At 46.1% G+C, this 26,143-nt stretch overlaps 1 protein-coding gene across 1 annotated transcript in view; it reads left to right on the forward strand.

Annotated features, from left to right (window-relative positions):
- The window catches only part of Rcor1 (REST corepressor 1), a 64,199-nt gene extending 38,334 nt beyond the window's left edge, over window positions 1-25,865 (forward strand). The window contains exons 4-12 of the mRNA XM_048362421.1: window positions 1,094-1,146; window positions 8,292-8,453; window positions 9,793-9,911; window positions 14,167-14,245; window positions 18,035-18,229; window positions 20,813-20,890; window positions 20,991-21,048; window positions 21,914-22,143; window positions 23,455-25,865. Coding sequence (XP_048218378.1) covers window positions 1,094-1,146; window positions 8,292-8,453; window positions 9,793-9,911; window positions 14,167-14,245; window positions 18,035-18,229; window positions 20,813-20,890; window positions 20,991-21,048; window positions 21,914-22,143; window positions 23,455-23,496 — 1,016 coding nt within the window. The 3' untranslated portion in view covers window positions 23,497-25,865. The remainder of the gene's footprint in view (window positions 1-1,093; window positions 1,147-8,291; window positions 8,454-9,792; window positions 9,912-14,166; window positions 14,246-18,034; window positions 18,230-20,812; window positions 20,891-20,990; window positions 21,049-21,913; window positions 22,144-23,454) is intronic.
- Window positions 25,866-26,143: the final 278 nt, after the last annotated feature.

Below are 26,143 nucleotides of genomic sequence, written 5' to 3' on the forward strand. Positions count from 1 at the left end.
AATGTAATTTTTTTGGTCAGTCCTGGGGCTTGGACTCAGGGCCTGAGCACTGTCCCTGGCTTCTTTTTGCTCAAGGCTAGCACTCTGCCACTTGAGCCACAGCGCCACTTCTGGCCATTTTCTAGATATGTGGTGCTGGAGAATCGAACCCAGGGCTTCATGTATAGGAGAAGAGCTATCTTGCCACTAGGCCATATTCCCAGCCTCTAAGTGTAATTTTCAACCAAAGCAATACTTGTTTTAGAAAATGTTAGGGGCTGGGAATATGGCCTAGTGAGTGGCAAGAGTGCTTGTGTGGTATACATGAAGCCCTGGGTTCGATTCCCCAGCACCACATATACAAAAAATGTCCAGAAGTGGCGCTGTGGCTCAAGCTGCGGAGTGCTAGCCTTGAGCAAAAGTAAGCCAGGGACAGTGCTCAGGCCCTGAGTCTAAAGGCCCAGGACTGGCAGAAAAAGAAAAGAAAAATGTAAGTGAGCCTAGCTAGTCAGGAGATGGAGATTGGGAGGCTCACAGTTCAGGAGTAGACGAGGTTAAAAAATAATAATAATAAAATAAAATAGGAGGGCTGGGGATATGGCCTAGTGGCTAGAGTGCTTGCCTCCTATACATGAAGCCCTGGGTTCGATTCCCCAGCACCACATATACAGAAAACGGCCAGAAGTGGCCCTGTGGCTCAAGTGGCAGAGTGCTACCCTCAAGCAAAAAGAAGCCAGGGATAGTGCTCAGGCCCTGAGTCCAAGGCCCAGGACTGGCAAAAAAAAAAAAAAAAAAGGAGACCCTGTTTGAAAAATAACTACAGCAAAAGCATGCCTTAAGTTGTAGAGCACCTGCCTAGCAAGTGCCAGGCTCTGAGTTCCAACTCTAGTACCACCAAAAAAAGAAAAAGAAGAAAGTTAGAACCCAGAGAACTCATCAGCTGGCCATAGAGATCACTGCCACCTCATAGGTGAATATGTTCAAGCACTCCCGTGACTGCGTGCTGACCGCATTGGGCCTGTGACAGTGCAGCAGGCCTAAGCCACTTGTCAGCTTCAGTGGGTGCAGATTGTGCTGTCCTCAGGCTGTTCACTGGTCTCCTCCTGTTTTTCAGTGGACGAGTACATCGCCATCGCCAAAGAGAAGCACGGGTACAACATGGAGCAGGTACTGGCATGTTCTCTGGTGTTCTGTGGAGGTGGGCTGCAGCCACTCAGCCAAATGGTTTCTTCAGTTTACTGTATACCAGTATCTCTTCGTGGGCTATTGACATGATAGACCGCAGCCTCCCTTTTTTTGCTCGCAGTGTATGTTAATGTGGCTCTTTGATTTGGAAGGCGGATGTTCATCCTGCAGATCTCTAGCCGGCAGGGCAGTGGCTCCTGTGAGGGGCAGTAAGGAGAAGGTACTGGACCATGAAGGCTCTCACTGGAATATGTGGTTTGTTGATCATTTGGTGGGTTGTGGGATTTTTTTCCCCCTGATTTTGTTGTCACGCTTGTTTGTTTTTGTCTTTCATTTATCTGAGAAAGGGTCTTGCTATATGGCTCAGGCTGGCCTAGAACTCACTGTTAGAGTTGGCCTCCAACATGAGATCCTCCTGCCTCAGCCTCCTGAGTGCTAGGATTACAAGCGTCCATCACCATGCCTGTTTCATAATGTTTTACTAATCACTTTGAATACGTAACCTGTCATAAAACATTAACAATTATTCAAAAGAGGAAATGTTTTTCTTTTTCCAAAGTATACTCATAAACTGGCCAAGAAAAACCATTAAGTTTTATTGTCTAAAATGCTTAAATATTATTACCTGATTACTAAGTATATAATATATATGTGCCTTGAACTCAGGGCCTGAGCACTGTCCCTGGCTTTCTTTTTGCTCAAGGCTAGCACTCTGCCACTTGAGACACAGTGCCACCTCTGGCCGTTTTCTGTATATGTGGTGCCTCAGAATCGAACCTATGGCTTCATGTATATGAGGCGAGCACTCTTGCCAGTAGGCCACATTCCCAGCCTAAATATATATTCTTTTTTTTTTTTTTTTTTTTTTGGCCAGTCCTGGGCCTTGGACTCAGGGCCTGAGCACTGTCCCTGGCTTCTTCCCGCTCAAGGCCAGCACTCTGCCACTTGAGCCACAGCGCCGCTTCTGGCCGTTTTCTGTATATGTGGTGCTGGGGAATCGAACCTAGGGCCTCGGGTATACCGAGGCAGGCACTCTTGCCGCTAGGCTATATCCCCAGCCCCTAAATATATATTCTTAAGGATGCTAGTCTTGATTATTTTTATATTTAGCACAATTGTTTTTACTTTAAAATTTTGACATAGGAAATTTTTATATGAAAGTATTGCTGGGTTATTCTGTTTCTGATTCGTTCCATTCCTAGTTGTATTTTTTTCTTTCTGAACTGAAAAAAACCAGCACAATATGTGAGAGGTTTGTTTTTGTAGACTGCCTGCTTTGTTCATACGCAGAGGCATTGCAAACTACGGTGCCTTACTGGCTTGCTGTTTGCTACTTCCTAGCTGTTACAGCTGGCAAGTGTCTCAAGGCCTCCATCTTCTGATTTGAGACACAAAGCTACTAGCATGTACTTCACAGGACTGATGAGATAAAAGAGTTAGTGTGCAGAAAGTCATATGCCCAAGAAGGTTCTGAGACAGTGGCAGGGTAGGAAGCACTGAGCATCTGTCTCCCCATCTAAACTTGAGCTGCACTGATGTAGGTATTTGTTAAGCCTGAGGTTCATTAAAGACCTGCAGCTTCAAACGTATTCTCTCACAGGCAGGTAACAGCTGTGTCCATCCTCTAACACAGCCCTGTGGCAGGAAGCTAGACGTGTATTTCTGGAATAGCTTACACATAACTTTCAGGACCCAGGCGGGCACAAAGTCCCCTGCCTTCCAGATGGTGGGCACCTGTGCTCTGCTGCAGATTGCTGCTTCTCCTCACAGTCCTCACAGAGGGGCAGGCTGAGGCTGGAGCCGTTGCTGTTGCTTCTCCTGGTCCTTGAGAGCTCCTCTCCCTCCAGCTGAGGGCCTGCCAGATGACAGGAAGGGTCGGGGACCTTGCCCTTGCTCCTCTGTGCCTTCATTTTTCTCCTTTTTCTCTCTTGAGAGGCAAACATTACCGATTAGGGCATTCAAAAGATAATTAGAAAGTTGCTGTACATGGCCACAGAAAGATGTAGGCTTAGAAAAGTCCAGAGTTGTACATCAGACAAATCCTTGGCACACAGACAGATTGCAATTATGAAAAAAATAAAAATAATTACAAAAACATAGAAAACAGCAAACATCTGACTTACCATGGTAACTGCATTTTAAAATTTAGACGTCCAGTTTTCAACCAAACACACACACACACACACACACACACACACACATACACACTCACACGGCATAGAAAGAAACAGGAAAGTGTAGCCCATTGAAAGGGGAGAAAAACCTAACAGAATCCCTCTGACAAGAGCCTGTTAGCTGCAGATGTTTATTTTATTTGGATTCTTGCACATTCCTGGGGACGGAAGCTAGGGCCATGTGCATGCCTGGCAAACACTGCTGGTCCCCACCCCCAGACCTCCCTCCAACACCACTGACACAGCACCTGACGAAGCAGCAACATGGGGGAAGGCAAGAAAGGGTAAAAGAAACCTGAAAAACCTTCTGGAGCTACAAATTTTAATGATGCAATGTAGTAATAAAAATATATATAATATAATGTAATAAAAAGTTCCTCTGTAAATTAAGTCATTTTGAGTAGACAAAAGAAAGGATTGGTGAGTTTGAACATAGAATAACTTCTTACTTTATAATCTGTGGTCCTGAGGATGGAAGGAACCCAGGGCCCCCTCATGCTAGGCAGGAAGTTTGTTGAGTTACCCCATCAGAGCACATGACACTAAATGTGAAGGACAAAAAGAAGGGCAGGGAAGGGACAATGGCTAGGGGAAAAGCCCTGTGCCGTGGCCCAAGCTTGTCACCTTAGTTACTTGGAAGGCTGAGGTTCAAACATTGCAGGTTGAAGCCAGTCTGGGCAAAACATTCATAAGACTCCAATCTCAACAAATGGCTGGAAACCATGGTATGTGACCATCATCCCTAAACACAAATAAGAGTCTTGCAGTCCAGGTTAGCCTGAAATAAAGCATGACCCTGTCTCAGCACAAGAAAGGCTAAGGTTGTGATTCAAGTGGTACGGCACCCAAGTTTAAACTCCAGTACTGCCTCAATATAAGTAGATAAAGAGGTTGGGGATTTAGCTCAGCTCCGTGGAAGAGCACTTGCCTACTAAGTGCAAGGCTGAGTCTGAGTTCCGTCTTCAGCTCTGCAGGAAAAAGAAAAAAAGAGTGAATAGAACCCATGAGGCTTGTGAGACATCATCAAGAGAAGAACAAAGAGCATTGTGGGAATTTCAGATGGAGAAAACTAAGAACAGAGAATTTTTGAAGAAATAATGGCCTGTAACTTCTCACAGCTGATAGAAGTCATGAATGTGAACACCAGAGCTCAATAAACTTCAACTAAGGTGAACTCATGCCTACCCAAGACATAAGACTTTCAAAAGCCAATGACAGGCTGAGTATTGTGGCTCACATGGAAATCTTTGCTTCTTAGGGGGCAGAAATTGTGAAGATTATGATACAGAACCAGTTGATGCAAAAAAGAAAGTGAGACCACATCTGAACAAATAAACCGGGCATTGTGGTACTTACCTATAATTCCCAGATATATATGGGGGTATAAGTAGGAGACTCAAAATTCCTGGCCAGTCCAGGCAAAAAGCAAGAACCTACCTAGAAATAACAACTAAAGTGAAAATGGTTGGAGGCCTGGCTCAAGTGGTACTTGCTTGCCTAAAAAGCACAAAGCCCTGAGTTCAAGCTACTTGGGTGGGGGGCAGAGCTGAGAATAGGTGACACAATGACAAAGACCACCTTGAAAGTAAGGAGTCCATTTAGTGCATACAAGAGATGATTGATAGTTTTATCATATTTCTCATCAGAACCTTTTGAGTAGTGTGATGTATTGACAGTGCTAAGGGGAAAAACTATCAACCAAGAACCCTATGTGTGCGTGTGTAGCTCTGTATTAGAGCATGGTCCTGGATTCCAACCCTAGCACCACACAGACAGAATCCTGCATCTGACAGTTCATCAAAAGTGAAGATGAGCTAGGTGCTGGTGGCTCATACCTGTAATCCTAGTTACTTAGGAGGTTGATATCAGAGAATCGAGGTTTAGAGCCAGCCCAAGCAGGAAAGTCCATGAGACTCTTACCTTCAGTTAACTATCAGGAAACCAGAAGTGGAGCTGTGGCTAGCCTTGAGCAAAAAAGCTCAGGGACAATGCCCCCCCCCCCCCCCCATTGAAGTTGAAATTAAGACATTCCTAGATAACCAAAACTGGAAGGATTTCATTCGTCGATCTGCACTCCAGGAACTTGCAGGATTGTCCTACAAAGGAATAATGATTTCAGACAGGTAAAATACACGAGTAGTTGTAAAAGCTAGTATTACTGAGCAATGTTTTGTAACTGTACTTTTGATTTTCTGTATGCTTTCTTCAAGAGCCTAATATAGTCAAAAAATTAGTCCAAAAGATGCCATGCCCTCCCCGTATAGTTATTAAGAGACTAGTGCATGTAGAAACAGAATATTGATGTGCAGTGTCGACAGATAAAAATTGGTGATGTCAGCAGCTGAAAGGGGTAAGACAGAGCTATTTAAAGAATTGCATTTGTGTACCTTATTGGAAAAGTACTCTGGTATAAATTCAAATTAGAATATTATTTAAGATCTTAAATGTAACCATGGAGGTATCCACAAAACAAACAGCCACACAGCAGGGTGTGGTGTGGTATATGCTTATAATCCCTGCTACTTGTAGAGTAAGTGAAAACAGGATTGTGCTGAGGCTAGCCCGGGCAAAAGAGAGTCTTGAAAGTTAGTATCTCGCTGGGCACAGGAGGCTCATGCCTGTAATCCTAGCTACTCAGGAGGCTGAGATCTGAGGATTGTCGTTCAAAGCCAGCCCAGGCAGGAAAGTCCATGAGGCTCTTATCTAATTAACCACCAGAAAACCAGCCATGGCGCTGTGGCTCAAGTGGTAGAGTGCTAGCCTTGAGCTGAAGAGCTCAGGGACAGCGCCCAGGCCCAGAGTTCAAGCCCCACAACCGACCCTCCCCCTCTCCCCCCCCAAAAAAGTTAGCATCTCAGTAAAACAGCCTGATAGAGCAGGCACCAGTGGCTCATGCCTGTAATCCTAGCTATTCAAGAGGCTGAGATCATAGGATCAAGGTCCAGCTCAGGTGGGAAAGTCCATGAGACTCTTCCTTCCAATTAACCAGCAAAATGCCAGAAGTAGAGCTGTGGCTCAAGTGGTTGAGCACTAGCCTTGAGCATAAAAGGTCAGTGACAGTGCCCAGGACTGGCACATGTGTGTGCACACACGTGCACATGCACACCTGGTGGTACATGCTGATAATACTGGCTCCTTGGGGATTGGAGGTAGGAAAACCATTGTTTAGGCCATCCTCGGCAAACATGAGACCCTAAATTTAAGCCCCAGAGAGATGGGGAGGGAGGGAGCAAGAATACCTACAGAACATATATACAAATGGAAATGAGAAATAAATTTAAACAGTTCACAACCAATAACCAACTGAACACAGAAGTCAGTAATAGAGAAATGGAATCTATAAGGCCTATAAATAAGAATAGGTAAGTTACAATAGTAGTTTTCCTTGTCAGTAAATACCTTAAATGTAAATGGATTACACTCAGTTAAAAGACACACTGCCAGGCTGGGAATATGACCTAGTGGCAAGAGTGCTCGTCTCATATACATGAAGCCCTCCTGGGTTTGATTCCTCAGTACCACATATAAAGATAAAGCCAGAAGTGGCGCTGTGGCTCAAGTGGCAGAGTGCTAGCCTTGAGCAAAAAGAAGCCAGGGACAGTGCTCAGGCCCTGAGTTCAAGGCCCAGGACTGGCCAAAAAAAAAAAAAAAAAACAAAAAAGACACTGCCAGGATGGGTAAAACTAGTCCCAGTGTGGGTCATAAACGGATACTTGCATTCTATCTGCATATACATAGGCTGGCCCGAAGGGTTGGAAAAGAACAGAAAAAAATTGAGAAATAGGCTGATTTTATTTTAAAGGTTACGAAATAGACTCTTGCTTTATACTTTTTGTTGTTTTGGGGTTTTTGTTTTTTGAGACAGAGCCTCACTATGTAGCCCAGACTTCTTAGTCCTCCTGCATTCACCTCTCAAGTGCTGTGATTACAGGTGTATATAACCACACAAAGCTCAAAATAGACTTTAAATGAAAACAGGATACTAGGCACGCCAAGGACACGCATCCTCAGTGGGAACAGCAGTGTGGTAGGGCTGCTGGAGAGGCAGGTGGGCCTCTCTTAAGAAATTAAAACAGTGTTACCATAGGATCCGTTCCAGGTCTACTAGATACATATCCAAATAAATGAAAACAGGGTCTCAGTGTTTACAGTAACTAAAACAAGGAAACAGCCCAAGTATGAGAAAGGCAAATAAATAAGCAAGATGTAGAATTTACTTAGAATGGGATTTTCTTCATCCTTACAAAGGAAGTTAGCTGGATGCTGGTGACTCATGCCTGTGTTGGCTGCTCAAGAGACGGAGATCTGACTTTTGCACTTTGAAGCCAGTCTGAGCAAGAAAGGCCATGAGGCTATCTCAGCAGTGAACTACAAAAAAAAAGGGGGGGGGGCAAAAACAGAAGTGGACCTGTGGCTCAAATGGTAGAACACTCGCCTTGCGTGGAAAAGCTAAAACACAGCCCCCAGGCCCTGAGATTTAAAAAGGGAAGTTGAGAGGCCATGTGGACGGCCCTTGGGGACATAGGAAACTTGAGACAAGCCAGTCAGGGGCTGGGAATGCTACATACTGGATTCCTCAGCACCACACACATAGAAGCCGGAAGTGGTGCTGTGGCTCTAGTGGCAGAGTGCTAGGCTTGAGCAAAAAGTTCAAGGACAATGCCTAGAGCCTGAGTTCAAACCCCATGACTGGCAATTTAAACAAACAAAAAAAAAAGGGACTAGGGGTGTGGCTCAAGTGGTAAAGTTCCTGCCTGGCAGATGTCAGACCCTAAGTTCAACCTCGGCACTGCCAGTAAAGAGCAAACGGGAAAAAAGGAAGGAGATGGCAGCGCCTTCTGCTTAGCAATACAGTAGCCAGATACTTATTTCTCTGGGTGGAAAGTCACATGTTCATTCTCTTCTTCCATCAGTTACTTGGCTGATCTAATTCCACTGATATAATTTTTCTAGGCTCTTGGGATGCTCTTTTGGCATAAGCATAATATTGAAAAATCATTGGCTGATTTGCCCAACTTTACACCCTTCCCAGATGAGTGGACTGTGGAAGATAAAGTGTTATTTGAACAAGCCTTTAGTTTTCATGGGAAAACTTTTCACAGAATCCAACAAATGGTAAGTGGTGCTTTGTGCTGTTTTTGTCTTAGTGTCTCCTTTGGAGCTGTGTGAAAGACAGGGTTACTGTCCTCAACCTCAAATGTCATGGATAAAGGTGACTTTGGGGAAAAACAGCTCACCAGTACTGCTCTGTGGCCAGGAGGCTTCTACAGAGTGAGGGCTTCCTGCTTCTGGCTCAGCAGCTGCGGTCATGGCCCCTCCCCCAACCCAGTGATGAGGCTACTCAAGCCAGTGCCAGCCGGTCAACAGAAAGGGTAGAGATGGCTCTTGATGTAGAGCAGCATGCCTCTCCGTCCAGAGAAAGTTTGCTTATTTTTTTACATTCTGAAAAACTGCTTAGCTTGTCTAGCTATCCCAGATACTTAGGAGGCTGAGATCTGAGGATTGAGGTTCAGAACCATTCCTGCCAGACAAATCCTCAAGACACTCTTCTCCAATTAACTAGCAAAAAGCAGGAAGTAGAGGCATGGTTCAAGTGGTAAAGTACCAGCCTTAAGCAGCAAAGCCTCTGGAGAGCTTGAGGGCCTGAGTTCAGGCTCTAGTTCTGGCACCAAAAAGAAAAAAAAAGCTATTTGGTAGACACCAACTTAAAAGCTTACTGACAGGTGCATAAAATGTTAAAAATGAATTTTTAAAATTTTAAGCAGAAACCGGGCACTGGTTGTTCATGACTGTAATCCTAGCTACTCTGGAGGCTGAGATCTGAGGATTATGGTTCAAAGCCAGCCTGGGCAGGAAAGTTTGTGAGACTCTTATCTCCAAATAACCACCAGAAAACCAGAAGTGGTGCGGTAGTTCAAATGGTAGAGTGCTAGCCTTGTGCTGAAGAGCTCAGGGATAGTGCTCAGGTCCAGAGTTCAAGCCCATGACCCACAGAAAAAAGAAGTTGAGCCAAAAGTTATATTAAGGATATTGATTATGTGGAGGAAAAAATCATAACCTGATTTTACAGTACTTTATGTGGCAATGCACACTTCAGTATCTTGTGTTATTGACTGTACAGAGAATTTGTTTTGCCATTTTTCCCCCTTATCAGAAAAGAAAAGATGTGGTCTAGGAATATGGCCTAGCAGTAGAGTGCTCGCCCCGCATACATGAAGCCCTGGGTTCGATTCATAGAAAAAGCTAGAAGTGGCGTTGTGGCTTAAGCAAAAGAAGCCAGGGACAGTGCTCAGGCCCCAAGCCCCAGGACTGGCAACCAAAAAAAAAAGAAGAAAAGATGCGAATTAAGACATTTCTATATATGTGAGAGTAACACTTATTAAATACATCTAATTGGATTTGACTGGTAAACGATGAGTCTCAAACCTAAGCCAACTCACTGTTTTATATTTAGCTTCCTGATAAGTCTATAGCAAGTTTGGTGAAATTTTACTACTCATGGAAGAAGACAAGAACTAAAACCAGTGTGATGGATCGTCACGCCCGGAAACAAAAGCGGGAGCGGGAAGAGAGGTGAGCAGCTGGCTGGGGTGTCAGGCAAGCACAGAGGAGGATTACTTTTGCTTTGGGGGCACACCTTCCTGGTACAACAAACATACACAGCATATCTTCTTCCTTAATGTTCTTTGTGAGACGCTACTTTGTTCTACTCTTCCTGAAGTCAGTTGGATTTTGAATGAGTGAATTAAAGCACAGATTTATTCCTGTCCCCCAAAGCTTTGACTCCTTTTAATCAAAACACATGCCAGGCTGGCGCCACTGGCTCACGCCTATGACCCTACTTAATCAGGAGGCTGAGATCTGAGGATCCAGGCTCAAAGCCAGCCTGGGTAGGAAAGTGTGTGAAACTCATCTCCAATAAACTACTCAGAAAAATCCAGAAGTGGCGCTGTGGCTCAAGTGGTAAGAGTGCTAGCCTTGAGCAAAAAGAGGCTCAGGGTCAGGACCCAGGCCCCGAGTTCAAGCCCCACAACCAACAAAATTAAAATTAAATTTAAAAATATAAAAACACTTTTTTTTTTTTTTTGCCAGTCCTGTGGCTTGAACTCAAGGCCTGAGCACTGTCCCTGGCTTCTTTTTGCTCTAGGCTAGCACTCTACCACTTGAGCCACAGCGCCACTTCTGGCTGTTTTCTATATATGTGGTGCTGAGGAATGGAACCCAGGGCTTTGTGCATGCTAGGCAAGCAGTCTACCATTAGGCCACATTTCCAGCCCCATCTTTTCTAGACTGAAATGTACTTATGATTTGTTAAAAATAAAAATTGAGTTTAGATTTCCTTTTCCCTTTTTTGACCCATCTACCTGTCTGTCTTGTATGTGTAAGTGAAAAAGAGAAACTTTTTGGGGGGAAGGAGAGTGCTACTATTGGGGCTTGAACTCAAGGCCTCCCACTCACTTTAGCCTTTTTGCGCCAGGCTGGTACTTTACTGTTTGAACCACATCTCCATTTCAGGCTTTTGGTAGTTAGTTGGGAGTTGAAAGTCTCACATTTTTCCTGCTTGGACTGGCTTTGAATTACGGTCCTCAGGTCTCAGCCTCCTAAGTAGCTAGGATGACAGATGTGAGGTACTGGCACCCAGTTAAGGAACATTTTGTAATTTTCCCCCCCTCCAGTCCTGGAGCTTGAACTCAGGGCCTGAGCACTGTCCCTGGCTTATTTTTTGCTCTAGGCTAGCACTCTACCTTGGTCACTTCTGACCTTTTCTTTTTTTGGGGGGGGGGGGCCAGTCCTGGGCCTTGGACTCAGGGCCTGAGCACTGTCCCTGGCTTCTTCCCGCTCAAGGCTAGCACTCTGCCACTTGAGCCACAGCGCCGCTTCTGGCCGTTTTCTGTATATGTGGTGCTGGGGAATCGAACCTAGGGCCTCGTGTATCCAAGGCAGGCACTCTTGCCACTAGGCTATATCCCCAGCCCACTTCTGACCTTTTCTGTTTGTGTGGTACTGAGGAATTGAACCCAGGGCTTCATGCATGCCAAGCAAGCACTCTACTGCTAAGCCACATTTCCAGCCCCTGTATTTTTTTTTTTCTTTTTTTGCCAGTACCAGGGTTTGGACTCAGGGCCTGAGCACTGTCCATGGCTTCTTTTTGGTCAAGGCTAGCACTCTACCTCCAGAGCCACAGCACCATTACCAGCTTTTTCTGTGTATGTGGTGCTGAGGAATTGAACCCAGGGCATAACTAGGCAAGTACTCTACCTCTCGGGTGCATTACCAGCCCATGTAATTTTTTCTTTTTTCTTTTTGGCCAGTTCTGGGGCTTGGTGAACTCAGGGCCTGAGCACTATCCCTGGCTTATTTTTTGCTCTAGGCTAGCACTCTACCTTGAGCCACAGCGCCACAGGCCTTTTTTGTTTATGTGGTGCCGAGGAATCTAACCCAGGGCTTCATGCATGCTAGGCAAGCACTCTACCATTTAGCCACATTTCCAGCCCCCATGTAATTTCTTTAAACAACAACAACAACAACAAACCATTTATTTAGTTTTGCTAGTTGTCTGTGGCTCACACCTGTAGTCCCAGCTACTCAGGAGGCTGAGATCTGAGGATATTAGTTCCAAGGCAGCCAGGACAGGAAATCTGTGAGACTTTATCTCTAATTAATCACAGAAAATGCCCGAAGTAGAGCTGTGGCTGAAGTGGTAGAGTGCTAGCCTTGAGCAAGGAAAAGGAGCTCAGGGACAGCACCCAGGCCTAGAGATCTAGCCCCAAGACCAGCAAAAAAATAAAGAAATTAAAATTTAAAAATAACATTTATTTAGTTTTGTTCTTACTGTGAGTTTTGAGTTTCTCCCTTCCTCTCCCCTTTCTTCCCCTCCTTTCTTTTCTGTCTCCTCTTCTTCTTCTTCTGTCTCCTCTTCCTTTTCCTTCTCTCTCCCTCTCTTTCTCATCCCCCTTGCCTCCCCCACACTGGGGATTGAACCTAGCGCCTTGCACATGCTAGGCATAAACTTTACCACTGAGCCACACCACCAGCCTGGATGTCAGAGTGAAGAATAGCTCCTTACATTTAGTAAGGTAGGTGTGTGTTAGCCACCACTTTCTCAGCCTTCCATAGCTGAGAGCAGTGAAAAGTCCATTTCTTCAACTCTCACGACGGAATCTAGGCTGGACTCAGAAGGTTCTCCTTTGCATCCTCCTGGGTGAGTTAGTTTGTCTCTGAGCTGCTTTGGTGACATTAGCTGAAGATGCTTGATATCCAGAAAGCACTGTATATGCATTAGGTGCCCTTTAAAAGTTAATGGTACAAAATAAAATAGAGAGTAAATAGGTAATCCTTAGTGTCCCTTCTAGGGTATATTTTATTATGTCTTACAAAGAAAAAAGCATATGTAAGAGCACACTGAAAATAGACTATCACTTTTGGAACCTCTGAGCCCATGTGTAAATTGATAGTGATGTTAAGAACATGTTCAGAGCTGGCTCTGTGGGGTCGCTTGGTGCTTAGTTCCAGCACTAAGGATGAGAAGGCAGGGGGATCACTTAACCCAGGAGTTTGGTCAGTTGAGGTCAGATAGCAAGTCCCTTCTCATAAAACAAAAACAAAGCATCACTAAAACTGTGAATCTTGACTTGTATGTATGTTCTTTTGCACACAGATTATTGGATCTATTTATGGAACAGTATTCTAGTTTTGGATTAAATGTTTTACTTCCTTTATATGTTAGATTTAGTTTAATTATAAAGTTGAATCTGTTACTACAAGCATGTGCAATCTACTGAGCAGCAATCTGAACTAAGTAAAGTAGACTGGGATTGATTTTCCTTGATTATGGCATGAGTGCTGTCTGCCACTCCCATGTTCTGTGCCCATGAACTGTGGGCACCGCCCTCCACCTTGCCTTGCGCACTGCGCACGGTGAGGATGGTTGACCCAGAACCCCTTCCTTCCTTGGTGGAGATTGGGAGGGAGGCACAGTGGAGGCTGGCTCTGAACTCTGGTATTCTACCACCATTTTGGCTCCCTTGTTTTATCTGGGCCAACAGGGCAAGCAGCCTGACTCTGTTTTCTCCTTAGAGGAGAAAAAAAAAGCAGACCTTTGAAGTGCCAGGCAACTGCAAGTTGTCTTTGTTTGTATTGGCAGTACTGGAGTTTGAACTCAGAGTTCGATATCAGGCAGAACCACTTGAGCCATGACCCCAGCACCCGCTCCCCTCTTTTTCTTCAGTTGTTTTTCAGGTCAAGTCTCATCTTTTCCTCTGGGGCTAGCCTCTGGTCACAATCCTCCCACCTGAATTTCCTGTGGGGTTAACTTGAATTCCAGCCATTTGCGCCCACATCCATCATCTTTGTTAATGTGGATCTTACAGGCTTTTGTCTTCCCTGACCTTAAACCACAATCCTCCCATCAGTGGGACTAGAGGGTATGACTTAAGTGGTTGCGTCCTGCCTAGCAAGTAGGAGCCCTGAGTTTAGTCCCCAGTACTGCCAGGAAAAAATCAAAATCAGTATGAACGTCACCAAAGGCCTCAGACTTTGTGGCTGTGAGAAGAAAGTTGGGCTTGAAAATGGATTGGTACTTGTTGCTAAGTTTGTTTATTCTTGTAGAAGTTCTCTGTTTCGTTGATTAATCATATCCTAGACCTCCAATGGAACTATGAAATTGTTGCTGTTCTGTTTGAATTATGAACTGTTTTTGTCTCAGCAGGCTGAGGTCATGTAGAGTAATTTTTCATTACGTGTCAATAAATCAGGTTGTGGCTTATATTTTTATATGAACTAGAATGAATACAGAATAACCTTTTAGTAATTTGTTCTTGTCTTCCAGTGAGGATGAACTGGAAGACACAAATGGAAGTAACCCCATTGACATTGAGATTGATCAGAACAAGGAAAGCAAAAAGGAGGTACTGCCCTACACCTGTTTAGGCAAATGAACTTCATACTAGTTCCCAGATGAAACCTTCCTCTGGGCATTCTCCTTAGTACATGAAGTGCTGTATACAAAGCTCCTGCCAGGACTTAAATACCAGCTTAACTTTAGACAACTACAACTTAGAATTCTGTTTGCCAGGAATTTTGAGTAAAAGAATCCTTTAAGGGAAAACAAAGCATCTGTGAGCAGACGTTTTGTCTTGGTGTCAGTGCTCATGTCTTCTGAAAGTAGGCCAACACTCCGCTCAGACTTTGTTAGCAGCCACTGCCCAGGCTATGCATAGGCTGTTCTTCATGTAAGTGAGCTGACAGCAAGGTAGTCACAGGGTAAGCCATGACTGTCCTCAAAGATGTGCTGAGTACTTCCATATTAGAAATCATTGCACAAGAGATTTTTTTTTTTAAGACTCTGGACTCACCATGTACCAAGATCGAATCAAAATGTATCAAGGACCTCAATATCAGACCTGAATCCTTGAAACTACTGAAGGACAGAGTAGGAAAGACGCTAGAACTTATAGGCACAGGAAGGAGCTTCCTGAATAGAGTCCCAGGGGCACAACAAATAGGGGAGAGACTCGGCAAATGGGACTACTACAAATTAAAAAGTTTCTGCACAGCTAAGGACATAGCCACCAAAATAGAAAGACAGCCAACCATATGGGAAAGGATTTTTACCAGCACAGCAACAGACAAAGGTTTAATATCTGTCATCTACAGAGAACTCAAAAAACTAAGCCCCTCCAAGCCCAGTAAACCAATTAGGAAATGGGCAAAGGAGCTAAAGAGAGACTTCACAAGAGAAGATATAAAAATGGCAAAGAAACATATGAGGAAATGTTCAACATCCCTGGTAGTAAAGGAAATGCAAATAAAAACAACCCTGAGATACCACCTCACCCCAGTTAGAATGGCCCATACTCTGAACTCAGGCAACAACAAATGCTGGAGGGGGTGAGGGGAAAGAGGAACCCTTCTCCATTGTTGGTGGCAGTGCAAATTAGTACAACCACTTTGGAGAACAGTATGGAGGTTTCTCAAAAAGCTCAATATAGACCTACACTATGACCCAGCCATACCACTCATTCCTAGGCATCTATCCAGAACAACAGATCCCAAGATATCAAAGAGACATCTGCACTTCCATGTTTATCGCCACACAATTCACAATAGCCAAAATATGGAAACAACCCAGATGTCCCTCCACAGATGAATGGATCCAAAAAATATGGTACCTATACACAATGGAATACTACATAGCGATTAGGAATGGTGAAATATTGTTATTCGCAGGGAAATGGTCAGAACTCGAACAAATAATGTTGAGCGAGACAAGCCTAGAACACAGAAAACAAAGGGGCATGATCTCCCTGATATATAACTGTTAAGATGGGGTGACAGACAGTAGAGACCAGGTCTGTGAAACCAAAAAAAAACACTCTGGACTCAAGCAGCTCATGAGTTCATCCCATTGTATATGAGCATTAGTGTTTCCATGTGGATTTTGGTCATCTTTCTGAATGGCATGTTTGCTCGTGATTTGTAAAAGTGTCAAGATCTAAAAGTTAACTCAGTTGCATGGTTTAGGATTGATGGTACTTGGAGTTTTGAGTGGATTTTGTTTTGATAGATTGCTACTTATTAGAGACTTTGGTAAGGTATTTAAAATGAACGAGGGAGGACTTTTCCATCATTCTTATTTATATAACAGCACAATTTCTGATTAAAAATCAATTAACTCTTAGTTTCTTTTAAGTGTACAATGCTATTAACAATACACATGGTCTTTATAATATAAACACAATGCTATACAGATCATAGTTTGTTGCCTACTAATATTTTTATGTTATCAGTTCCTCAGGAAATTACCAGTACTATCGTAGACCTTAGCTTGTATTTTGTTAGTTTAGTTTTTAATGTAAAATTGGAAGCAAAAAGCCACTTGAATAGATGTATTAGCAAATATTGCCCTAGCAAAAGGAGATCATGAGCAATGGTCAAAACTTAGTACCTTTTTTTTTTTTTTTTTTTTTGCCAGTCCTGGGCCTTGGACTCAGGGCCTGAGCACTGTCCCTGTCTTCTCTAGCACTCTACCACTTGAGCCACAGCGCCACATCTGGCTTTTCTCTTTATGTGGTACTGAGCAATTGAACCCAAGGCTCTACCACTAAGCCACATTGCCAGCCCCTGAAATTATTATTCTTAAAATTACCAGTAAGACTATCCTATCTTGCCAAGATTTTGTTGTGTTTTATTTCTGAAACATAAGATTTTTGAGAAAACACAAAAAACTGTTAATGGATTTTTTGTTTGACGTACGTTTGGTGCCTGTCCTGGGGCTCTGACTCAGAGCCTCGCACTGCCGCATGGCTTCTTTGCCCAAGGCTGGCATTCTGTTACTTGCGCCGTTCCTTCACTTCCAATTTTTTGGTACTTAATTGGAAATAATGAGTTTTCACCTGCTTTTATTCCAGGGCTGGTTTTGACATGTGATCCTCAGATCTCAGCCCCTTGAGTAGCTGGGATTACAGGTGTGAGCCACCAGCATCTAACAGTGATACGCAAAAAAATTCATAGTTCATATTACAGTTTGTACTTTGGTGTTTTGGTGTTTGTATGTTTTTTTTTTATTTTGAGGGGTGGTGGGCTGCTGGGGTTTGAGTCATTAGCCTTGCGTGTACTAGGCAGGTACTCTACAACTTGAGCCTCACCTCTAGTCTTTTTTTTTTTTTTTTTTTGGTGGCTTTAGGTATTTGGGGTTTTGAATATTTTTCAGGGACTCTCTTTAAATGAAGATCTTCTTACCTATGGCCTTCTGTACAAGATTACAGAAGACAGCCACCACCTCTGAGATAGGATCTTGCTAATTTTTTTTTTTTTGTCCAGTCTGAGTCCTCACTTCTGGAGTAGCTAAAATTAGTTTGAGCCCTCAAAGTCTGGCCCTAAAAGTTTGTATATCTTTTTTTTTTTTTTCTTTTGCCAGTCTTGGGGATTGAACTCAGGGCCTGGCCACTGTCCCTAAGCTTCTTTTGCTCTAGGTTAGTACTCTACCACTCAAGCCACAGCACTACTTCTGGCCTTTTCTGTGTATGTGGTACTGAGGAATGGAACCCAGGGCTTCATGCTTGCTAGGCAAGCTCTCTACCACTGAGGCCACCTTCCCAGCCTGCAGTTTGTATTTTGTATTGGAAAGATTGACAGAGCCCATGTGGTGGGTATTGCTAAGGATGAGAGCTAGCTGTCGTCCTAGCTTCGGAGGCTTTTGTCTCCAACTAACCAGCAGAGTGCTGCACTGGAAGTATAGCAAGCAGTAAAGGACCAGCTGTGGGCAAAAAAAGCCAAACAAAAGTGCAGGGCCCTGAGTTCATGCCTCAGTACTGCACCTCACAAACTGAAAATGTACAGAGCACTCTTTTTTCTGTCTGTGGCCACGTGTAGTGGTCTATATTGCTAGAGAATATTATAGTCATGAGATACAATTGTTCCCACTTCATTTACCTGTTTGTTAAAGATAGCGTCACAGCTCTCACAGACAAATTGGTTTTCTTCCTGTTACTTACTGTCAGAGGCATAAAGAGAGAGAATAAGAAGGAAACAGTAAATATCCCATGGATAATTTGTGGCTGCTAACCCCACAGTAGATTTTATGAATGGAATAGTACTTGTTTTTGATCCTTTGGGGCTATGTTAAGGACATAGGCTTTTTACTATTGGTTTGATATTTTTGTTTTATACTTTCCTATATCTAATATGGAATGCAGGTGCCACCTACTGAGACAGTTCCTCAGGTCAAAAAAGAAAAGCATAGCACACAGGCCAAAAACAGAGCAAAAAGGAAACCTCCACGAGGAATGTTTCTTTCCCAAGAAGATGTGGAAGCCGTTTCTGCCAATGCCACGGCAGCTACCACGGTGCTCAGACAGCTGGACATGGAGCTGATCTCCATCAAACGACAGGTACCTCCCAGCCGCCCCCAGGGCAGCCACCACTGTGCCGCGCATGCAGGGACATGATCAGTACAGTGACACGGTCAGCTCGCATCGCAGAGCTGTGGCAGCCGTTCCCTTTCCATGAATCCTAAAAAGAGCAATTGGTTCCCACGGAAATGAACAGAAGAGCTTGGGTGTTGGCCCATTACTTTTTTTTTTTTTTTTTTTTTAGTTTTTTGCTTGTTTTATTTTTTGCCAGTCCTGTGCCTTGAATTCAGGGCCTGAGCACTGTCCCTGGCTTCTTTTTGTTCAAGTCTAGCACTCTACCACTTGAGCCACAGGTAGCCTTGTGCTGAAGAGCTCTCAGTACCCAGGTGGAGTTCAAGCCCCACGACCAACAAAAAAAAGTTGTTGGGAGGTAAATTTTGTAAATTTCCAGAAACCATTGTGCCAGCGTTAGGATGGATGGGGCTATTTTACCAATGGAGTTGCGATCTGCATCAAGTCTTGGAGGTGGAGACGAGCCCCTCTCCCCGCAGGCCCGCAGTTCCTGTGCCTTGTGCAAGTTGCTGTTTGCTTTCTGTGCACAACGTGCACATCCTCTGTTATAGTCACTCCTTGTTACTCGGTGTTCTTGTAGAGAATGTGTTTTTGTGTTTGTGCTAGTTCTGGGGCTTGATCTCAGAGCCTGGGCACTGTACTCAAGCTTTTTTGCTCAAGGTGAGTGCTCTACCTCTTGGGCCACAGCTCTCCTTCTAGCTTTTTTGGTGGTTAATTGCAGATAAGAGTCCTTTCTGCCCAGTCTGGCTTTGAATCTCAATCCTCAGTTTTTAGGATTATAGACATGAGCTACCAGCACCTGGCATCTCCAGTGTGGCTGTTTTTTTTTTGGGGGGGGGGGGATGTTTTTAATTGGACATGGGGCTTGAACTCAGGGCCTGAACACTGTCACTGAGCTTTTTCTCAAGGCTAGCTAGCACTCTACGACTTTGACCCACAGCACCATTTCCAGTTTTGTGGTGGTTAATTGAAGATTAACTGGGCTGGCTTTGAACCGCAATCCTCATATCTCTGCCTCCTGAGTAAGACTATAGGTGTGAGCCACTGGCACTTGGCTACAATGTAAGGGTCTTCCGAGGTTCACTGTAGAAAGGGTTTATGCTTCAATTGCCCAAGTGCATTCAAAGAAATTCAGCATAACAATCTAGTGTTGGTCGCTAATTAATTTATTCTTTCTCTTTGAGGAAACCATAAGCTGATTGCAACTGCAGTTCAGTTGCAAATTTTGTTGCTTTTTTTTTTTTTTGGCCAGTCCTGGGCCTTGGACTCAGGGCCTGAGCACTGTCCCTGGCTTCTTCCCGCTCAAGGCTAGCACTCTGCCACTTGAGCCACAGCGCCGCTTCTGGCCATTTTCTGTATATGTGGTGCTGGGGAATCGAACCTAGGGCCTCGTGTATCCGAGGCAAGCACTCTTGCCACTAGGCCATATCCCCAGCCCAAATTTTGTTGCTTTTGACTTGTTGATCTTGATGGTTTCCTTGCCAGGTTAAATGGGAGGCCAGCTGTCATTTCCCAGTGAGAAGAGGGGGTCTGTGGCGGCTACGTGTGGGGGAGGCCATGCTGACCTGGCCCAAGCATGTCCTCCAAAATCCGAGTCACTTAGCTACTGCACAGCTGTGTTCTAATCTTAGGAGAATCACTTAATCTTCCTGGGCCTCTTTTCAAATGAGGAGATTAATCCTTTCAGCCTGATCTCCCAGGATCTGTCAGGGTGGCGGGCCACCGCGTGCGAAGCAGCTCTCAGCCCTCCTTATTGTCTTCCTCTACAGGGAGGCCTGCTGTGCCCCACCCTCTGCTCCTTCCTACCCCAGGCTCCTAGGAGTTGCAGCCTGGTGTTAAGAAGAAAGAAGAGGCTCCTCTCTTCCACAGAGAGGTTCCTTATTCTACCATGGGAGATTAAAAGATGGTTTGATTTTCAGAGCAGGGTCAGAATTGGTATCATTTGAAAATAGCTATTGCGAGCTTGACAGTTTGAAGAGGGAAGACTTAGAGTCTGCCATACTGGAGAAGACTCAGAGCTACCAAGGCATGGCTGGGCAGAGCAGCGGGTGCCCCGTGCCCTTCTGCGCGGAGCCCAGGTGTGTCAGGGAGACACTCGCCTGAACACAAGCCACTCGGGGAGGATGCTTCTCCAGTGGCCAGAGTTGAGCCATCCCTCTTCCATGATGCACACAGGTTCTCTTAGAGTCTGTTGGCTTGTCTTCTTGTTGACTCCTCGGAAGCTTTGGTCATGTTTTGTAATCCTCACGTCTGTGTTCAGGGGGATATGCAGAGGACAAGGAAGCAGGGCCAGGCTGTGTCCCTGTGAGCAACGAGAGGAGCGCCAGCCGGCTCCTGTGGGACCGTCCTCACGCTGCTCCTGGCTCCAGTGGCGTCAGGGGTCAGACTAGTCAGGTGCTGGGCAGCGCAGGCTGTTGCTGTGGGAGGCAGTGGGCGGACCTGCCTCCTCCCTGCTGCACTATCCCTTGTCTGTTGCTCTGGGCAAGTAAATTGAAGACTGTTTAGTTCTCTTTACAAACGATTTTAATGTGAAAATCTTTTCCTTCTTAGATTCAGAATATTAAACAGACGAATAGTGCTCTCAAAGAAAAACTTGATGGTGGAATAGAACCTTACCGGCTTCCAGAGGTAGGATTGCTCACATCTCCATTAAAATTCTGATAGGAGGAAAAGAAAGGACGCACTTCCCTTTGCACATGCTATGCTAACAGCCTGTTTGGATACCTAGGTCATCCAGAAATGCAATGCCCGGTGGACCACTGAAGAGCAGCTCCTCGCTGTCCAAGGTATGGGAGTTCTCAGAAAGCGCGCGAGACGTGGGGTAGGTTGTAGAGACTGTCCCACCCACCCCCAACACTTCACCATGTGCAAGAGCGCATTCTCCCGGCAGGTATCCTGGAGCCATATCTCCTCGGCTTTTGGATTTTTTGTTTTATTTTATCCCCATGTCTTACAACTTGGAAGCCATGGTTTTGCAAGCCTGTACTATACTTTAGCTGTTGCTTGTTGAGTACTGCACAGTCAGGAGTACAAAATCCCAAAAGAAAAAGAGTAACTGTTGGGACTTTAAGGTAAGAAGTGTTTTAGATCTGCTGTGATTCCTAAAATAATAATTAATGATAGTAATAATGCAGAATGTATTCACACCATGGGAGCCATGTTACATGATAGGAAGACAGGTTAGTGGATGTCAGGGGTCACTGAACCCCAGGACCCATCCATAGGATATTTCTTGCTGGCTGGGCTCTTGCCATTGGTGAAACATGTACAGGAATGTTTGTTGTTAAAAGCCTGTATTGTATGTTTTATTATCAGGAGAAAGGGACAAGGCTCAACGGTGGCTCTTTTTTCTATTTCTTTCTTTCTTTCTTTCTTTCTTTTTTTTTTTTTTTTTTTTTGCCATTCCTGGGCCTTGGACTCAGGGCCTGAGCACTGTCCCTGGCTTCTTTTTGCTCAAGGCTAGCACTCTGCCACTTGAGCCACAGCGCCACTTCTGACTTTTTCTATATATGTGGTGCTGAGGAATCGAACCCAGGGCCTCATGTATAGGAGGCGAGCACTGTACCACTAGGCCATATCCCCAGTCCCTGGATGGTGGTTCTTAAAGATTGTTTTTTCTCTTGTATTTAAGAAATTACTTTCTCTCTCTAGCCATCAGGAAATATGGGCGAGATTTCCAGGCAATCTCAGATGTGATTGGGAACAAGTCAGTGGTACAGGTGAAAAACTTTTTTGTAAATTATCGACGCCGCTTCAACATAGACGAGGTTTTACAAGAATGGGAGGCAGAACATGGTAAAGAAGAGACCAATGGGCCCAGTCACCAGAAACCTGTCAAGTCCCCTGACAGCGCTGGCAAGGTGCCGGAGGAGGAGGAGGAGGTGAGTCAGCGGCCGCGCCCGCCCGCAGCCACTCAGGAGCGGCGGCCTTCACCCGCGCACACCTTACGCTTGTACATGGCGCCAGCAGCTTTTTAAATTTTTATTTTTTATTGTTATTATAAAGGTGACGTGCAGAGGGGTGACAGTTACATAAGTCAAGTAGCACGTACACTTTGTGGACAATGTCACCCCTTCTCTCTGCCGGTGGCAGCAACGTTACCAGTAAATGCCATACCTTACGTGCTCTGCCCTGTGGCATCTGAGCAATGCTGCCTTCTCTGCTGCCCTTCCACTGCACACCACTCCCTGGCCCGGATCCCGAGGCCGCTCTGTGAGGCCGCCACAGCAGGGGGAGTTGTGAGGACCCCAGGGAGTCTGGGCACCGCGGCAGCACACAGGCTGAGGCTCAGCCGCTGGGTATGTCCCTGCCGCCATCCTGGGCGCTGGGTGATTCTAGGCCCTGTGGCTTCTGGGACTTGTATGGCACGGGCTGGGTTGTCATTTCCGGGACGGTGGTGCCCACTTCCTCCGCCCGGTCAGCTAGGACTGACTGCTGCTTCCTGTGCCCGGCTCGCTTGTCATGTCCTGCCTGGCCTCCAGTCCCAGAGAACATGCACGAATACGGGGCTTGGCCTAGACAATCACTGTGCACCTGAACCTGTTCACGCACCTCATGACAAGGATGAACGTCCCTTTCCCAGTGTTGCCCTCAGGCCATGCAAGGGCCCTTTGTCCAAGTCCTTGAGTGGCATGGCTGCCCCTGTGCACAACATCATTGCGCCAAGGCATCGCAGTGAAGGGGAGGTCATGGCCCCTGCGGGGTCTCTGTCAGTTCTGCAAAGGACCCCAAGTTCTTCCCTGTTAGAAAAGGGTTCGAGGGATAGATTCTCACTTAAAATTACGGAGTCGTTGTATTGCCAGCAAGGAGAGCTCTGGTAGGACTACCTCCATTTTCTCTCGCGTTTTTGGGCTCTGGATTCACAGCCTGGCAGCTTCCCCAGCCGTGTGTGTGGCACAGCCAGGGGGGCACGTCCCGCAGGCTGGGCATTCTGCCTCCCCGCGGTAACGAATGGCCGGCTCTGCCTCCAGACAGCGCGAATACGCTGCCCACCACGCACTGCTCTTGCTCGTGCCCCATCTTCACAAGGAAGAAGGGGGGCATCGTGGGGCGCAGCTGCACATGGGGAGCTCGTGTGTCCACACTCGCTCTCCCTGCCCAAGAAGCGCTTGCGCTGCCATGTGCCGAGTCTGCCACGGGGGTTTGGCGGTGTGCACCCCAGACTCAGCAGCGTGCGTTTCCCTCTCCTGCAGGCTGCTTCCGTCCTGGATGTAAGATACGCCTCTGCCTCGTGAGCGCGTGGGGAGCTCTGAACACTTGGTATGGACTCCACGATGTTATCCAGGATATCAGGTATTACAAGACATCACCTAGCCGTCTGCATCACATCTCTGTGGACAAGCAGCTATTACCAAAAAAGGCATACACCTCCAGTCCTGCGCTACATCTGCCTTAAGTCCTTGCTCGTTCCCCCATGTTGGCGCCACTTCTCAGAGAGCTCTGTATCGTCTCACTCTGCCTACTGCTGGGGAGCCCACCCGCGCGCACGCCCCCAGCGCCGGGCCAGCGCCCAGCCGCAGCCCTCGAGCGGCCGCAGCACAGGTAGTCAGGAAGGCCCGGCCCTGTCCCTGCATGGCCTGCAGTTTCTACTTTGTGCATATTGCGATTCTCAGAGTAACCAGCCTTGCCGGCCTTCTAGAACATTTCTCCTTCTTTACTGGGGCAGCCACCTAAGTAGTATCATGCTTCCTTAGAAATCATTCGTTTATTGGCAGACTCCTCATGACCCTTATTCTACCAGCCATCTTGATGCAGCTCACAGTCCCCCCCATGTAGAATTAGGGCTTAGAAACTGGGTGGCCCCTTCCCCTGTCTTCTAACTCTGTCCCCTTTCTCCCTTCTCAAGTGGTAAACGCTCATTCTCAGCAACTGTCCTTGGACACTGTAGTTTAACAGGAATGCGGACCTCGGCGCTTACTGCCATCAGCCTTCAGCATTGCGATTCCAGGGTGGGTGCACCCCATCTTTTCCTGACCCCCCGAGCCACCATTGCCACCCCCACCCCAGGAGATTCGGTCCTTATCACTGTACCTGGTGCTTGTCCATTGGGAATTGGTGCCTTCTTCTCTTGGCAACCATGTTATCCATCCTTTTCTGTTCAAGTGTCTTACTTAATGTGTATTGCTTGCCAAAGACGACGTTGCTGAGACAGCTGTGGGGAGAGCTGGAGGCCCCGCGGCGGCGGCTCTCAAACGTCAGGCTGGTGCGGGATATTAGAACAGCTGGAGATGGTTTTTTACAAGAGACACACCATTGGTTGCCACCGTCTTGGTGTGGCTGCGGGTGTCCTCTGTGTCATTGGTGTTCAGTGTGGTCCCACAAATGTCATAGCCTCTCTTCTCAGCAGAGTTCAGGACAGAGAGGCATCAGTACTGGTCCGCTGAGACCAGGACAAAAAGAATCCTTCTGCAGTGCTCCAGAATGCATTTAGAAAGGACGCGCGAGGAACAGCTGAGTTCCTCGTGGAATTTGAACGCCTGCCTAGGGGCTGGAGAGGTGTCGGCCAGTGGGGGGGAGCCTTCTTGTTGCATCATTTAAGTCATTTTTTTCTGCTTTGAATACCAAAAAGGAAACAAAAATAGATGCTTTAATGCATAAACAATTTTTAAGAATTTAAATATGCAATCGAGATGGATGTGTTTTGAGTCTCAAGCACCTTGCTCTTTTGTTTTCCTTCGGTCCACTGATTTTTTTCCTTTAGGAAGAGGTTCAGTAGAGGTGTAGGCTTGGGGGGCTCGGCCGTCCTTCCGAGGCGTGTGGAGGAAGCTCTGGGGAGGGGGCGCAGCAGGGCCTTCCGGTCCTGGTGCTTGTCGTGCGCTTTTGCCCGGAGCCCTTGTGAAGATGGGCACCAGGGCTTGGCTGCTGCTCCCACCTGACCGTGGGTAGCAGAGCCACACCAGGCCCAGCCGAGTTTTCCTTGTGGTATCACCAGCCTGCTGTGGAGCTGTAGGGTGGTGGGAAAGGCGGGTGGGAGGGGCCCCTGCCCCAGCCTCCGCTCTCCTTGCTTTCCTGAGTGCTCACCCGCTAGCAGGTGTGGCCAGCACTTAGGCAGCGGCTTTCTCCCTCCGCCCGTGGTTCTGTTTCTCTTCTCCATGCCCACGCTGTTCTCTTAAAATGCAATCCTTCCTCGTGGCAATACCTAGAAGGAACGCTAACCCTCAGGAGGTGTGGCAGGCAGAGCAGCAGTGCTGGACACTGTCCCCCTGGGTGGTTCCTGCCATGAAATGGCCTCTGGCCCTGAAAGCCACGTGCTGGTGAGCTTGTGATCATGGTAGCCCACCCAAGGGAGAGCGGCACGGATTCTCATTGGACAGGGGGAAGTGTGGTCTTCGCCTAGCTGCTTTTGCCGTGGTCTCATGTATACAGTAGCACTGTGCTTTAAACTCTTCATTGCATTGTCTTCCTGGTGAGACAGTGCAAGAAACCACTTCGCTCTCAGAGCTGGGTGGTCTGGTCTTACCTACGTGAAGACGCTAACATATCAAGGATTAGGTGCGTGGGCAGGGTGCGTTTGGACGTGATAACTGCTCCAGATAGAACGTCACTCAAGCTTTGTGTTCTTAAAATGATCAATGTGAATGTCATAATTATATATATTTTTTTGTGGGGAAATTCTCCTAAGTATAAGTTATTGTGCAAAATATAGTATCATGAACACAAATAATAGTTAACTTTTAGTTTAGGAATCCCTAAAAGATAAATTGTATTGCATATGCATTAAAGGTTTGTTTTATTTAATTTTGTGTAGATGTGTAAAGTGTTAGGTAAAGTTCTTCACTTCCCATGTAAACACTGTTACTTGAACATCCCATTGACTGCTCCGCAGCAGTGGTCGCTTCGGTAATGTCGCTGTACCTGGGAAGTGAGCGCCACCTTGTCCGC

Source organism: Perognathus longimembris, chromosome 14, assembly GCF_023159225.1.
Source record: "Perognathus longimembris pacificus isolate PPM17 chromosome 14, ASM2315922v1, whole genome shotgun sequence".
NCBI classification, from domain to species: domain Eukaryota; kingdom Metazoa; phylum Chordata; class Mammalia; order Rodentia; family Heteromyidae; genus Perognathus; species Perognathus longimembris.